The sequence below is a fragment of the Simochromis diagramma genome, unplaced genomic scaffold (genome assembly GCF_900408965.1).
Source record: "Simochromis diagramma unplaced genomic scaffold, fSimDia1.1 OVJJ01000344.1, whole genome shotgun sequence".
Lineage (NCBI taxonomy): Eukaryota > Metazoa > Chordata > Actinopteri > Cichliformes > Cichlidae > Simochromis > Simochromis diagramma.
This window is the reverse complement of record NW_024387375.1, coordinates 5,145,588-5,161,976: the sequence shown is the minus strand read 5'-3', so window position 1 is coordinate 5,161,976 and position 16,389 is coordinate 5,145,588. Positions and strand designations below refer to the sequence as shown.

The following is a 16,389-nucleotide window of genomic DNA, read 5'->3' as shown; positions in this document are numbered from 1 at the left end:
GCCCTCACAGCAATATGAATTTATCTAATCACAGAACACACACACAGTTCCTCATGATAAGGGGCTTCCTTTTGATACTTTACAGTATTTTTCATGGCTTTCTTTTCTTGTCTTTCTTTCTTTCCTATTAGCTTGAAGCAGTCTAGTCCTTCTTCTCTGACCTCTGATATTTTCTCTTTTTCAGATCATTCTCTGTAAACTCTAAAGATGGTTATATGGGAAAACCTCAGTGGGTCAGCAGATTCTGAAATACCAGATGGACTGGTTTTTGCAAAGTCCCTTAAATCTCTTTCTTCTCCATCCTGATTCTCAGTTTGAACTGCAGCAGATTGTTCTGACTGTGTCTGCATGCCTAAATGCATTGAGTTGCTGCCTTCTGATTGCCTGATCAGATATCTGCATTAACGAGCCAATGAACTGGTCGGTGCATATTGACCCTTTTCATTGTTACTGCACCAAATAAGGAAACAGTTCATACTTAATAAAGATGAAATTTATCTAAAACAATCTTGTTTTTCATAATGATGAATAGAAATATTCACCACTAATTAGTTTTACCAATACCAATAAGCCCATTTTCAGCAACCATCACTGCTGCGCACTTGTGTCATCCAAGTTAAAAGTCTAATTAATTTTGTTGGCATAGTTGGAAGTTGTTGATTGAAGAAGCAACAAATCTGTCCATTCAGGTGAATTTGGTTGCAGTCTCAACAAAGTGTCATGTCAAGCATTCTTGACCTAACTATAGAAAACTAATTTTTATGAAATTTCATGTCACACAACAGTGTTTACCACTCACTACAATTAACTGCACAATCTTGCTCGAACCGCCTAATGAAGCTGCCAGCTGAGGATCTGTGTGGTTTCTCAAACTGCACACGCAGTTGTGCACGGGTGGGGGCTCCCACTTCTTCTTCTGTTCCAGTTATAGCCAGTTTCCACTGTTCTGTGACAGGAGCAATCCACACATTTATTTGAAAACTTTTTTTTTCATTTCCTTTTTTGTTCTTGCTCATTCGTGCGTTTAATAGCGTCCTTTTCTTAGAATAAGAATGCTCTGAACAGCTTAGCACTTTAACATAATAAACTAGCATTTAGTGCCACGGGAACACAAGGAGCGATGGATGCTGAAAATACAAAACCAGTAAAAAACCTAAACCAGTTCAGATTTCCTTTTTCAGCTTGCTCCAAACTGTTGAGAAGTGGTTTAGATCAACAAAAGGAGAGGCTGATCTGATTAACAGCGACACAAAAATCAAACATTTACTATTTTGAAAGGTTATAAAAGAGAGAAAAAATGACAAATGAGCTGAATGCGATAAGAAACAGTGTCTGCTGAACTGATAAAGAGGGTCAAAGCACAATATTAAAGTTAATCTATTTAAATGAAGCCACATATTATGTCGTTTGAACAAATCAGTCATTTTATTTCTTAGTAAATTATATCTTTTTTCTGTGAATTAACACGAACCACACCCACCCATAACTTCCCCTGATGAATGGGTGGGGAGAAGACTGGGGTGGGGGGTGTCACAAGAGAGACCAGCTCCATATTCAGCATCTGGACTGGCTGATTGAAGATCACGTGTCAGAGTGATTCAGCCAGACGATGTCAGAGCAAATCAGAGCGCTGGGGAGCGTTAGGCATGGAGCCACCTGACAGAGGAGGCCTGTTTCCATAGCAACACCCACAGGGGGGTGGAAGGGATAGGGGGTGAGGGTGATTTAGAGGGGTGGGGGGTAAACTGACTTCATGCAGACAGGCTAAAGACGGAAAAGAGGAATGGGACCGAGAGATTTCCGAAGGGGATTACGAGAGGTTGAAATAAAATGAATGAGACCTCCCCGGCACACATATAGGCACCAAACTCCTTTAGCAACAAAGACACACACACACTCCCACACACTCTTTGTATCCATGCAACAGTCCTCTGCAGCAGTTTATGGTCTGAACTACTTAGTGACACAAAGGAGAAAAATCCTGAATGGTGTGTTAGTTCAATGAAAGCTCTGAATGAGATTTTCACAGCCGCAGAGAAATGAATGAAGATGATGCCTCTGAATGGGAGCAATGTCTGGGGAAGAAAAAATAAAAAGGTCTTACCTGCCAAACTGAAGCAGGATTCATGGGCACTGAGCTGCAGCCTGCAGGCTCCACTGAAAACTCTTCATTCATTTAGGACACAGTGTCAAGGAATTTAAGCCCGTAAGGCCCCAAAACCTGGAGGAGTTGCAGAGTCAGTTTGAGCACGCGTGAGGAGCTGATGTTTAAATGTGTGCGTTTAACTTAGAAACCGACTAAAATGTGAGAACAAAGTGAATGTTGTTAGATTCAGGTGTTCACTTTTTTACATAACAGTTTAACTATTTAGTTGAATTACATGGATTATAGTCTCCAGTCTGTGAAAAACAAAGTACACGCCCCTCAGTCACTAGCTTGCAGGACCACCTTTAGCAGCAATGACTTGAAGTAATTGTTTCCTGTGGGATTTTATCAGAAATTCTGGCACATTCTTCTTTACAGCATTGCTTTAGTCCATTGAGCTTTGCAGGCATTTATTTACACACAGCTCTCTTAAGGTCTCAACATGGCATTTCATTCAGGTTGAGGTCTGGACTTTGGCCATTCCACTGTGTGCACAGCGTGCGTGGGATCATTGTCTTGTTGTGCGACTCCTTTACGGTCCAAGCTTTAGCTGCTGGACAGTTAAAATACACAAGAGTTCATTGTCAGACTCAGGTGTTGTGCCAGCAAAACAAGCCCATCTCATCACCCCTCCACCACAGTGCGTGACAGCTGGTATGAGGTGTTTGTGCATATCAGCACGAAAGCAACTAATAGCATATCTACTTTGATCTTTTTGGTCCAAATGACTTTGTTCCAGATCGTTTTTGTTTTATTCAGATTAAAATCTGTAAACCTCAGCCATGGTGCATGTTCTTTTTGAGAGGAGAGTCTCTTCGTCACCCCCCCAAACAAGTTATACTTGGTTCAGTCTTTTTATAAATGCAATGTCTTTAGCATTAACATTTAACATGCTAATCGAGGCCTGTGGAGTCTGAGATGTAGCTCTTGGGGTTTTTGTAAATTCCCTGAGGATATATAGTGTTTTTCTACTCTGAGCACTCAAAGTACTTTATACAACTTGCCTTATTCACCCATTCACACCAGCACTTTCTTTCTATGCTTAATTCATTCATGTGTAATATCTTGCCTGAGGATATTTGGCATGCAGTCTGGAGCAGCCAGGGATCGAACCGCGAACCTTCCAATTAGCGGATGATGTTGTAGTCTAAACCTTACTCAAAAACAGGTAATACAGTGTTTTTGTCTGAGTCGTGGGTCGGCTAATGAGAAAAATTATGGGTTGTATTTTTATTGTAGCTGCTTTTCAGTTGTTCTGTTATTCACTACAGCAGGTAGGGTCACATGTTTGATTTGGCAGATTTTTGCGTCAGATGCTTTTCCTGATGCAACCCCAAAGGGGATTTGTGTCTCCTTTGGGGATCTTTTGCTTGTTCGGTGAATGTGTAAACACCTACATTATGGAGCCAAACAAAAATCCCATTAAAAGAATTTATATCTAAGATCTAAAGCTGTCACTTTGATCTTCACATATTGGAAGCATGAAACTTTAATATAGTAATCCAAAAAAATTTCCCTACTAATTAAAAAAAGAAAGAAAACATAGCATCAGATCCATGTCGTGCCATTAAAGACACAAGTGGAGATGTTGGGAACACTGTTTCATTAACAGGAAACAGAAATCAGGGAAGCTGCAGGCAGACAAGCAAGGCTACAGTCAGAAGAGTCAGCTAAATAATTCATATTGATAAAAAGAACATAACTTTACTGCCCTCTGCTGAACACAGGATGGAAAGCAAAAGGATTAGATGATCCGCTGTCCTCTTCTTTCATGTGCACTTTCGAACAGCCTCAAAACAAGCATGACAAGGCGAAAAATAAATAAATGAAATGCTGAGGCATCAGTGCGCTGTCATTAATGAGAGGACCGGTCCAAGTGAGGCGGCCTGTCCACTGCAATAAAAATAACATTGGGCCATTAGGCTTACTTAAGACCTTTGTAATTCCACAGATGGAGGATGTTAATATTTATGCTGCTGACGATGGGCAGCTGGAGACGCTGAGATGAGAGATGTAGGAGAAAGTGTGGTGGGGACGCGTGAGAGGAGAGGCGATGTGAAAAAAGATTGAGGTCAAAGGTGAATGGCGCTCTGGGGGGGCAGAATGAAGCCGTAATTGTGCCGAGATAGCCCTGGAGCCGGCTCTGATTGATAAGCAAAATGGGGTTTAAGATAGAGGCCGGAATGGTGGAGGAGGAAGTGCACGTCTGAGTCTGCCAGCCTTGTTTGTCTTTAATGGCAGTGAGCTGTGGTGCTCTTTAAGAATTGCCTCTCATGAATAATGCAGGTTAATTCAGTCATGCTAAGATGTAGGCAGACTTCAGAGGGACCGCTGAGGGTCGAATCACTGATCTGTGAATTCATTCCCCGTCTTTATTTAGACGGTTACTCTTTTTTTTTTTTTTCCTTCGTCATCGTGCAGCCGTTACACAAACCCGAGAACGCTTTTTTTTAAACCTTCATTAACTCATTAAAAAGATCCCTATAATGTTACTGATGTGCTCTTTTTTCGGTAGCACGTTATACTGCTGCCCACCACTGAGTGTAATTACCTTGGAATTACAACTCGGGGTTCAGTATGTTGCTCAGGGATAATTTGGGCATTCAGACTGGAGCAGCCAGGAATCGAAACACCAACCTTCAGATTAGTTGATGCGCTACAGCCGCCCCAACGTGGTAGGTAGGTGAATATAGTTACATGTAAGATACGGTGTTAGTCCTTTTAATACTAAGGAAATGATCAGTGTCAGGCCTAAGCTTGTTCATTTCTGCTTTAGAATACATTTACTTATCTTTACACTCAGAAAAAAATCCTAAGAGAGATCTGGACACTGATGTTTTTGGCAGTGGAACAATTTTCTGCTGGTATTTGATTCTCTTCTGGGTTGTGTCCAGCTACAGTAGACAATGCATTTGGCACTGGAGCAAAAATAAACTATAGTCCTATCTAGTGCAACAGATAGTGAGAGAACATTGACACATTAGAGAAAGTACAGCCTGCTCAGGAAGTTCATCCTGTCTCGGCAGCTGCAGATAGAGATACGAGTCTACGCAGCTCCGACTGAGCACATCCATCACGCTCTGGTCAGGTTCAAACTCCAAAGAGGACAGAGCCAGCCAACAGTTTTTACCCCTCTTGCCATCACCCAGACAAAGCAGCAGAAATTACAAAAACTATTACTTCTAAGGAAGGAAACCACCATACAAGTCAGTATTACACAGCACATAAGCAAACTTAAGCTTGATTTTGAGTTCTGTGTAAGATCTAGGTCCGAACTTGCTACGTAACCAGAGAGCAATTAGCCAAAGGTTTCTTCCTGTCAAAAGGCAGTTTTTCCTTCCCACTGTCCCACTTCTCCTTTCTCTGGATTATTATAGAGTCTTTACCCTACAACATAAAGCAGGCAACTGTTAATGTGATTTAAGGTTATATAAATAAAACTGAATTGATTTGTATGTATATTATCTTCGGCTATCTCACACACCACAAGATGAAGATAAAATGAGACTACAAAAGAAATTGCTGTATAGTCTTTATTGTAATAGATGTGCAACGACAGAAAGGGAGAAGAAAGCAGGTAAACACGCACAATGACGTTGAGTATTAGGATCACAGACTCAGTAACCTTTAGTCTATTACTGCATCACTCAGCCGAGGAGAAAACTGTCTCCTAATAACAAACAACAGTAACAAACCATTAAAACTAGTACCTACCAATCACTTATTACTCCCGTTAATTATTCGAAATAGAGCAAAAAGGAATGAAAAAAATCTTAACTACTGTATGTGTTGTTCCACCACCAGGATCTGCTCAAAAATCCTTCTATATAACTTCAAGCTGTGCTTTTACCCACCAATCAAACTTAATGTTAATGTCTTAATGTTAACCCCACCAACCTAAACTTACATCTTCAGTTCCAGTTAAACCAGTTAAACACACCGCACAAACAAAAAAAAAAAAAGAATAAGGAGTATCGTGGTCCCTTCAGTCCAGAAAGGTAAAGAAGAACTTCATTAAACCTGCTTTAAATAGCACATGTCTCATATATACTGTTAATGATTGACTTTCAGTACTGTATTATCTAATAAACGTCAGATTATGGTTTTGTGTATCACCCGCAACTTACCAATCATCAAGTAATCAAGCCACCCTTTAATTTACAGTTCACAGCCCTAAACTGCCCCCTAGTGGTGAAATTAGCTACTGCAGGAAGAATAAAGGAGCTTTAATAAAGGTAAACTTCTCTAAGGAACATGCATGCTGCTCAGTGTTGATGTCACCGATGCCATGTCATGATGTCACCGTGGGTCAGCTTAAAGGTTTGGGTCGTTCTCATGGAAACGGTGGATGTGGTCAGCGTACCTGAGACAAACAGCGAAGCACTCGTAAGGGTCAAATAAAACATCGCATTTATCTGCTGCATTATGTGACGAGCTTCTGAGTCCGCTGCAGGAGGCACACTCACTTTTTCGCACAGAAAGCTGAGCAGTCTCTGCCAATGCTCTCGCTCCAAGCGGTCTTATACAGCACCTGAAAATAATCACAGGTGACAGGTGAGTCCTGTTCCTCTGAAGCTGCAGATGTACCTACCGGAGGAGGCCACGTGGTACTGAAAGCAAACCTACCAAGAAGACCAAACAGTGCAGGAACAGAGTGTAGAAGAAAGCAATGGTCCTGGCCATCTTGTTGGAGAGAATCACACGTCCCTGAGAGATGCAAACAACCGGAGCATGAGATGAGAAGTTCACACGGACACACAGAAGACGCGTCTGATGTTTGATTCAGATTCTTACCAGGCCCAGAGTTGCTTTATCCCAGGGGCTGAGGCTGAGGTATCGGCGCTGACGCTCCTGAAAACACACCGCACAGAACTATAACGACATCTCCCGGCAGCACGTGTGAATATAAAATCTAGAGTTGATTTATTTTATGATAACACAACTGTTTGTGGAATATTAATCCATGTTCTTCTCCATGTGTTTATACATCACTCTGCATTTAGTCATTATTTATTATCACTATCTCATAAAACAAAGAAACTCCTCTAAGAAATGACAGCGTTTAACATTTTTATTTGATCTCAAGTGTGTGACTTTCACCCTCTTGCTGAAGGAAGCAAACGGATCCAGTCTTTCCTCGTACTGGGAGGAGTAACGCATCACGGTGTCGTCGCTGCCTCCAGCCTGCAGCAGGGAGGAAACACAAGAGGGAGGGGAGACCAATCCAAATTAAGCATTCATCAGCCACTGAAACACCCAAACTGGGTTTATTTTGTGCCAGCAAACCAAACTGGACATCAGAAACAAAGAATCTCTCAGACATACTCTGCCTGGGTAGCTCTGCAGAAATTTGATTTTCTCATAGAGTTTGATGTTGTCCGCTCTCAGGCTGTCCAGTTCATTCTGCAGGGCCTGCATGGTCTGCTGCATGGAGCGACTCTCCTACAGGCATCAGAGGGAACAAAGGGAAGAGGAATTAGCCCTCCAGGGAAAGACACACATGAATATACGTGTGTGCGCGCGCGCATATATGTGTGTGACTCACAGCTTCCAGCTCCTGGTTGCGAGAGCGGAACCTCTCCCTTTGGCTGGAGATGATGGAGAGCAGCGAGTCCATCTGGCCCTGAGGAAGCTCAGGCTGGGCGCTCACACCTGAACCTGCAGATAAAGCAGCACTTACAAGCCGGGAATCTTTTCCTCTATTTGCATGGCTAACGTTTCAGATCAGACAGAGGCGAGCGAGGTTTATTTGATGCGATAAATAAGATAGACAGCGCTCAACTCACCAGACCCTCAGGTTTTAACTGGCACACGAAAGAAAAGCACTCGAACGCCTCTAATCAGGTGAGAATCCAAAAAACAGACAAACCCCCTGCGGAGCATCCTTCAGCACATTTATCTGACTTCAATTAGAGAAGCTGTGCTAAAGACAGACTTCAGTATCAAAGCTGGGTGAATAATTCGGTTTACGAGGCGTGCCAGCGGTAGGCTTAGAAGGGAAAAACATTAAACTAATAATTTGTCATTTTTTGACACGTAGAACAGAAATTTAAGGCAACAGATGAGCCAGTGCCAACAGGCATGTGAATGCAGATTTACCATCAGTGATCTGTAACGACTCTTTTCTTAATTTGGAGTCTTCTTCACTTTTTCTCCGCTCTGCTCATGGTTTTGAAATGTGATAATTGACTCCAATAACACTGAACATTGAATATTATCTCTCCATCCTTTGCTTTATCTGTGCGTTAATGAAAGCAGAGGTAGCATTAGCATTAAAATGTGTTTGAAAAATAAATGTAAGGTGTCATAAAAAGGCGAAAGTGCCTGCTGGCTGCGAAATTTGCAAACAGGAAACATTAAGTGTTGTTTTTTTTTTCTTGGGTGGCTGTAATTTTTATGCACTTCCACATCTCGTCTACCGTGAGCTGCGTTTTCAGGCAGAAAGCTGTTGAGAGGCGGCTCATTCACACACATGAAAAAAATGTGCGCAGCTTTCTATTTGACTTTTAAGGATTCAACTATACATTTATGTGACGTTGAGATATATCAGTGTTTTGTAGCGTGCATGTCAGCCGCCTTCTACTACAGCTTATTACAGTTTTATTACACAGGTGTTGGGAGGATTATGAAGAGCTCCTTGGCTGCAAATAACCCTGGAAATATACAAATTACATTATTAGACCACCATCCACTGTAAGGTTTATGCCACTGCTGCCCTATATTAACTGTACTGTAATGACCAAAATCTTGTTTTATGTTTCATGTTTTTTATGGTTAATCAAAATAATATTTTTAATGCGAAAACAGTTTTTTTTTCTCCATAAATTAAATTTTATTTCCAATCATTTCAATTTTCAAATTAGTTTCAAAAGATGAAAAAACAAACAAACAGTAAACCACATATTATCATTATTATTATCATAATTTAATTTAGATGCAGTCATTTATTTGCTTATTTCTCAGAAAAGTCCTATTTGGGTATAAAACCATGAATTCAGACTGTTGTTTGCCAAATAAGTCATCTCATTTTTAGTTTCTGACCATTTCTACAATCTCTATATTTATTGGGGGTTTTAATGGTCTAATAAATGTGGTTTTTTGATTTTATGGTAAATGGTAAAGTTGTTTCACAGTGACTCTTTATTTTGAGCATTTCTGCACAAAACATTTGCAATATTATTTTGGTGCAAATTAATATTTTTTTTTAGTTTTTTAAATCCTTTGTCCTTTCCAACGATTTCTAAACAGTTTGATATTGTCACCACTTTGATCATAAATTGAACTGCGGGGCCACTTTATGGCTAAAGGTGACGTTTCGTTTTGGGATGACATGTGAGGAATCCGAATAACAAACACACACATCATCATGATCAAACATCATCAACTTTCCATTTCATCCCGGCGACCTACCGATAAAGGTCGCAGAGGCCTCTTTGATCGGCTCGGGGATGTTGCCCATGTTGCTGACCTCTGACCCGTCTGCATCGGGGCGCGGCAGGGAGGACATGGCTTGGACGGTGCTCAGGTCGTGCTCCAGCTTCAGGATCAGCTCCTTCTGCTCGGCGCTGGTACGCACCGCGGCTGCAAACTCCACCTGCAGCTCAGAGTAACGTCCTGAAGACAGACAACAACTTTAAGACCATCTCTGATTCAAAAAACTTCCCAACTGTAGACTTTAAAGAAAAAATTATAATAAAACATAACTCACCTGTAGCTGCTGAAAAAAGGCAGAAGCAGTCCAAAACATCTGTGAAAGCCCTTTTCTTTGTCTCTAACAAGCTCAACTGATCTCTTTCTCTGAGAATACTTCTTTTACAGAGTGAACGCGGAACAGAAAAACAGCCACAGCACACTTTTAGTATTTGTATAAAAGAGATTTACTTCAATTATCACACCTAGGGTGCATGTGAATAATAATGATGATGAATCAAATGTCAATCATAACAAATACATTGTGAACATTTCATACAGTGATATTGCTTTTCAATGTTGTAGAAGGGACTGTTTTACAGTGCTGAGAACAAACAACATGATACGTTTAGTAAATAGAAAGATAAAGAAACAATGATACATGAGGAAAAACAAACCAAAGGGAGGGAGACCGTGAAGGAGTTAAAAAGCATCTCAGGAGTGACGGAAGTGCGGAGAGGGACGGGGAAGGAGAGAGGGGGGAGGAAACGACTTTCAAAAAACATCTTGACCATCCCTTTACAGTCATGCATCCTTTTGTACTACAACACACACGTACGCGCACGCAGACACTCATTAAAAAAATAAGCAGTGGGAGAAAGTGATGAGAATTATTACTTTCACGTTGTTGATGACATGTTGGGGGGGAGGGGAAAAAAAAAAATCAAAGAAAAAAAAGAACAATACTCTGAACTTGCTAAAGCCTCAACAAGCATCTTAAAGCTTTCCAAAAGGGGAGGGAAGAGGTTAGGGTGGGGGTAGATGGGGAGGAGGTTGGGGGTGGGTGGGTGAAGATCTCCCCAGGTCATTTTGGTTGTCAGACTACACTGTGGTTTAAGCTATGGGTGAACTGAAGCGACGACACTAGTAATGTACAGGGGTAAAAAGAAAAATGCAACATTTTAAAAAGTCAGCGACCTTTTTCCAACAGAAGAGGATAACTAACGTCACTATTTGGCTTTTTGCTTCCTCTTTTTTTTTTTTCTTTTTTTGTTTGTTTAAATCTTAAGTCTTGTACTGAATGAAATGTTTTTTATCCCGGAGCCGATCTCCGAGGCTTAAGCGTGAAAGACGACGGGGAAATGATTTTAAGACTTAAAACAATAACAAAAGCCATGTGAGTAAAGTTAAAAGGGGGTTAAGGGAGGGGGGGAGGGTTTAAAACATGAGTGTATTGTGCTGTATTATGTGTGTATGTATTACTGAGTGTGCTATGCATACAGCACCGCTGATTCAGAAAGTGTTTCCTTACAAAAACCCACTTCATAAGATATATTTTAAAAGTATTACAAAAAACATCTGAGGTCTCTCTCTCTCTCTCTCTTATTTTTTTTCTTCTTTTTTTCTCCTGAATATGGTGACCAGTGCTGCTGTTCGGGCTTCCATTACAACTAAAAACATGTCAAATGAACAACCACTACTTCAACAGATCATACAGTAAAGCTTTACGACTTCAGAAAACATGATATGATATACAGCATCTGTTACACCTTTACAATGTTATTCAACAGTGTATAGAATCATCTGATTTAAATTTGTAGAAAAATATCTGTGGATCATGGAAAAGTCCTGAATCGTCCCTTCTCTCCTCCTGCCTTCAAAACAAAAGCATACCGTGACAATAGTGAATCAATAGCTACTCCATCGACCGTATTTACACGTCTCTCTTTTTTTTTTTTCCTCCAAATAACCATCAGAATTGGCACGTGTCATTATCAATACCTGTAGTGCCGTTTATCAATGTCACAGCAAACCTGACACAAACAGAAAAATACAAAAAATGCCCTATGAATAAATTCAGTGTTATTACAGTGTATGCCATTTCTGCATGCTTCCTCCTTCATTCAATGCTCTGGCCTTTTTCGCTGCTAGTCAGTTTATATACAACGTAAGTAATGCATTGTGGGGAAAAAATAACAAACAAACAAACAAAAAAATTAGTTTGTTTTCTCCTGCTTCACTGCACTCCCAGCAATTAATTATATATATATATATATATATATATATATATATATATATATATATAAAAAACCCTCTCCGGAGAGCTGATGGAAGTCGAGTTTAAAGTACCGTGAGAAACAAATTTCAGGTCAGGACGCGAGATGCATCGCGAACGAATCGGGTGGAATCCTCTACATCTAATGACATCACTAGTTTGGTGCCCTGCTTGGCAGTTAAAGGCACAAATCTGATGATCTCACACGGTTCGGGTGAGCGGATGGATCAGGCTATTACAAAAAAAAAAAGAAAATAATTACTGATGGGTTAAGTGCTCATACTTTACAGTAGCTATTCATCACCATAAAACAAACACACTGTGGCTGTCCAGTCCAAGCGGTCCCAACAGAAGGCAGTATCACTATTCAGCGCGCAGCAGGGGACAGATGTCTCACATCAGTCGACGGCAGGGAGAGCCGACGTTTGGGTGATTATTTTTTAACAACTAACAGACTCTTTGGAAAGTCCGATTTAAACTTTTGACGGGCTGCCGCCTTATCTCGAGTATACGCTGAGGGGAAAGTGGGAGGCTATAAAAAAAACGTTGGGATTTCTGAATAGAAAACGACACGTTTGATACTCATGATATCTACACCTTCACAGGACGACGGCCTGCCTGTCACACAGTCATCTGTAGTTTGAAATAAGGGTTGGCTGGACAGAAACTCAGTTTAATCACATAGAAAACATGGGTACAACTATCTTATGATTCTTTTTTGTTGTTGTTTTTAGTGTTACAATGTGGATAAGCATCTGTGCTTGGTTTACAACCACTTTTTTTTTTTTTTTTTTTTTTTTTAAAGGCATACACTTCCCAGGATCCCGGGATCGTACTCTTGTTGTAGTGTTTACAGACCCTGTCCTGGTAAGTCTTACAAAGATCCTAATAAGTGCTTCGTTACTAACTGCAATAGAAATTCTGCATAATCATAGGCTGGCTATCTCTGCTCGATCTGGCGTAGCACACCTGCTAGCTGGTACACTTCTCTAATCTCAATTTGGCAGATATGACCTCTTTCAAGTTAACATGCGTTCGTATGTTTAGGTAATTTCACTTGACCTATTTGACAAAGTGTATAATTTGGACCAGTTAATTAAGTTAATGTGATTAATGAGTGGGCAAGGTCTACATCTAAAGAAAGCTGCGTGCCCTGCCGAGCGGTAGTGTTGGGCTTGCCCAGGAAAAGAAAAAAAAAAGGAAGGACAAAAAAAACAAACAAACAAATATTATTGGAGGATAGAAAACAGGAAAACAGATATGCTATCATATATTCACTGATCTTGATATGTCCTTTGATTCTCTAGCTAGCAGTTTCTTTTTGTGTGTGTGTGAGCATAACAGTTGTGGTAAGAGCTTTTTATGCTTACGGGAGCATGAACTGTAGCAAAACACATCTTTCAAAAGCTATTGAAATGACACTAAACTTTAGGATTCATGAATATACAAACAAATGAGAACTAGTACATCTTTGTAAATATTAACCAATACTGCCGGCAGTCTATACGTCTAATAAAAATGTTACTTGCCCTCAGGAACAGTATAATCCCTTAAAAAATAGACAACTCAAATGATAAGACATTAAATGAAAAATACAGCACCTATAAATAAGCGGAATAAAAACCAAACTATAAATGCAAAATAGCAATAAAACCAAGCTACAGTAAATCATAGTATTACACTACTTTGTGAGAAGATTAATGTAATGGTAACGCATCAAACAGCTTAAAGAAGGGTGTCAGTTGTGCACTAGTAGTGTGTGCAAGATACGAAATATGACCCCACTCATTGGAAACACTGAACACTCGAGTCTCACGCACGCTTTGTGCACACGCATGTATTGACGACAGGCGTGCGTGCACATGCATCCACGCAAACTCTCACGCACGCACACAAACACACAAACAAAGGGGAGGCAGTGGGCTGACAGGCACTGAGGGCTTGTGTGGGACAGGGAGGAGGTGATATGCCTTATAATTTGTAGTGTATACAGTAGAATTCAATGCAAAAAAGACTTACATCCCTGGATACAGGAGAGACTGGAGGAGAGTGGTAACTACTCACACCAGGGTTGGGGCGAATTCACCAGCAGAAGTTTCTGCACGCTGCAATTCATTTGCTTAAAAAAAAAAAAAAAAATACCCATTTTCCATCAAGAATTTCATTATTGACAAATCGATCGATCGATCGGTCCAATTCTGAGTGAACTGACCTCAACCCTGACTTACATGCAGGCAAATAACAAATGCACACAGACACACACGTACACACACTCTTCCTGATTTGGCCTATAAAAAGATGTGTGTTTGTGAACAGAGAAAATTTTGTCGGTGGTGCGGACATACACGCACGCGCACACACACACAAACACACCCACCCAGCAGGTCCAGTGCTGGGCAAAGTTGTGACGTGCACAACCAAAAACAACGAGAGACACGTATAGTATCACCATGTCAGACAGCTACAGTACTACGTGAATTCATTGTATTGTATGTCAACAATGCAACATTATTCCATTCTAAGGTTGTTGTATGTTTCTTTCTTTTTTTAAACAGTAACTTGTTATTCTTGTCTTTTCTGTTCTTATTTTGTACTAATTAAAAATGTTTCCTAAAATTCCCTATTTTTGTACTCTTTAGAGTCAATAGACTGTGCAATCTCTTATTGGCAACCAAATTGCAATATTTAAAAACAAAACAAAGAAAAAACAGATCATCCTTCATCCTAAAAAGAAGGGTTTAAGGAGGCAAAAAGAGGGGTCCTTCCTTCCTCTTCAGATGAGTGTGTGTATTTTGTGAGGAATTACACATCCTTCTGGCCATCACATGGCTGTCAGCAGGATAGGATATGGGACACAACAGGTCAAAGTTCATCGTTCTTACACCAGTAACCATGGCAGCTCAGCCAGCAGGCCTTCAACTACCCTCTTAAGAGTGTAGGAGTGAGATTAAAAAAATGAAAACATGCTGCCATTGAGAAGAGAATACACATACACACCATTTCTTTTTTTTTCTCTTTTTTCTGGGTGTGTATACACTCTCGCACACACACACACAGGTGCACACTGACACAACCCCTAACATACAAACACACGCACACACACGCAGTGAGTGAAAAAGGCAAAGGGTTTGTAACAGTCACTCTACAGTGTGAAAAATGAGGCATCTCACTGAGTGAGGGGAGGTTTGTGGACACTTGGGAGGTGAGAAGAAGAGCGGAAAAAAATCTCCTTTAAGAAAGTGAGAGTTCTTGTAAGAGAGTTCCTGTCTCTATCTATCATCTATCAGTGTCTATCACTGTGACAGCTGCTGTGTCAGGCCTTGCCTGTGTTACTGAGTCCAGGTTTCAACCCCAGCTGTGGGTCAGACCCCAGCTCAGGACTAACCAGTCTGGTGCACCAGTGGCTGGTGATAGGGGGAGGTACAGCAGGGCCAGAGGCCAGCAGGACGGCTAAGTGCTTTTCTCAGTACAAAAACAAAACGCAGTTTTTAAAAACAACAAACAAAAAAAAACAGGAGAAACAATTAAGTTCTCTTATTTTGTTCTTCTACTTATTCAGTAAATCTTCTTTTTAAGGGTTTTGCCAACCACTCTTTGTTTCTTTCCTCTTTTTGGAAAGCTTCTACGTAATAAAAATGGCTGCTGAGCTTGACTTTGGCTGTGTCCACTCTCCAACTGGAACAGAGCAGGAGGGGTCCAAGGTTAGAGGTCGTGAGGTTATGAGACGAGAAGGATGAAGGATGATCAGGGGGAGCTAGAACTCCCACTCTGAGGGATCCTCTTTGCTGGCAGCCTTCTCCAGCCTGTGGATGATGTTATTGAGATTGGCTGCTTTCTTCTTGCGCAGATTGTTGTCCCTGGGGTTCCTGGCAGGGCCAGAGGCTGGGATGTTAGTACTAGAGGCAGAGCTACTGGAGGATGCCTCTGTGAGGCTGAAAAGCCCCAGTCCACCCTGTCCACCGCTGGAGCCCGGCCCGGCCAAGCCTGTGGCGGTGCAGTCTAACTGGGCAGGGGAATTATTAGAGCCCCCTGCCTCAGACTCAGCCTCCATGTCGTGGTCTTTGCATGCTCCTCTGTGATCCTCCAAGCCAATGCCCAGAGATTGGCGTGTCTCCACTGTGCCCTCAGATTCCGTCCCATCGCAGCTGTCCCCTTCTCCTGATTTGGACCCACGGAGGGAAGGCGATCCCGCTTCGCTGCCAGGCCCTACCCCTCCAGCTGCCTGGATCTCCTCTATGAAGAGCTCTCGCCGAATACGTGACCTAAGAGGAAAACATGAGTTCAGTCACGCTACTTAAATCCTGAAATTCAATTTGTGGAATACAATACACTCTACTAATGTCAAAATATTTTCGATGAACAGAGAACAGCTTACGCATTTGGACTAACAGTGCAACAAAAACACAATGTGATCTGGCAGAGTCGTACACAAAGATTTAGACAATTCATTTATCCGCAGATAAAGTCAAGACGAACCCACTAATGTATTTCAATAAAACAAGGAATTTGAACAGAGGTACTATTCACAAAGACATGAGATCCTTATCGTGTTAACTTC

General features: G+C 41.2%; 1 protein-coding gene across 3 annotated transcripts in view; it reads right to left on the bottom strand.

The window, feature by feature from the left end:
- Positions 1–5,665: 5,665 nt before the first annotated feature.
- cux1b (cut-like homeobox 1b) overlaps positions 5,666–16,389 on the bottom strand; it is a 62,284-nt gene continuing 51,560 nt past the window's right edge. For 2 of the 3 annotated variants that reach the window (XM_040009261.1, XM_040009262.1), the window contains one exon: positions 10,801–16,093. In XM_040009261.1, coding sequence (XP_039865195.1) covers positions 15,586–16,093 — 508 coding nt within the window. In that variant the 3' untranslated portion in view covers positions 10,801–15,585. Of the gene's footprint in view, positions 6,510–6,612; positions 6,678–6,772; positions 6,854–6,940; positions 6,998–7,246; positions 7,331–7,471; positions 7,589–7,691; positions 7,805–9,556; positions 9,761–10,800; positions 16,094–16,389 lie in introns of those variants that run through there. The other variant, XM_040009263.1, reaches the window with a different exon arrangement.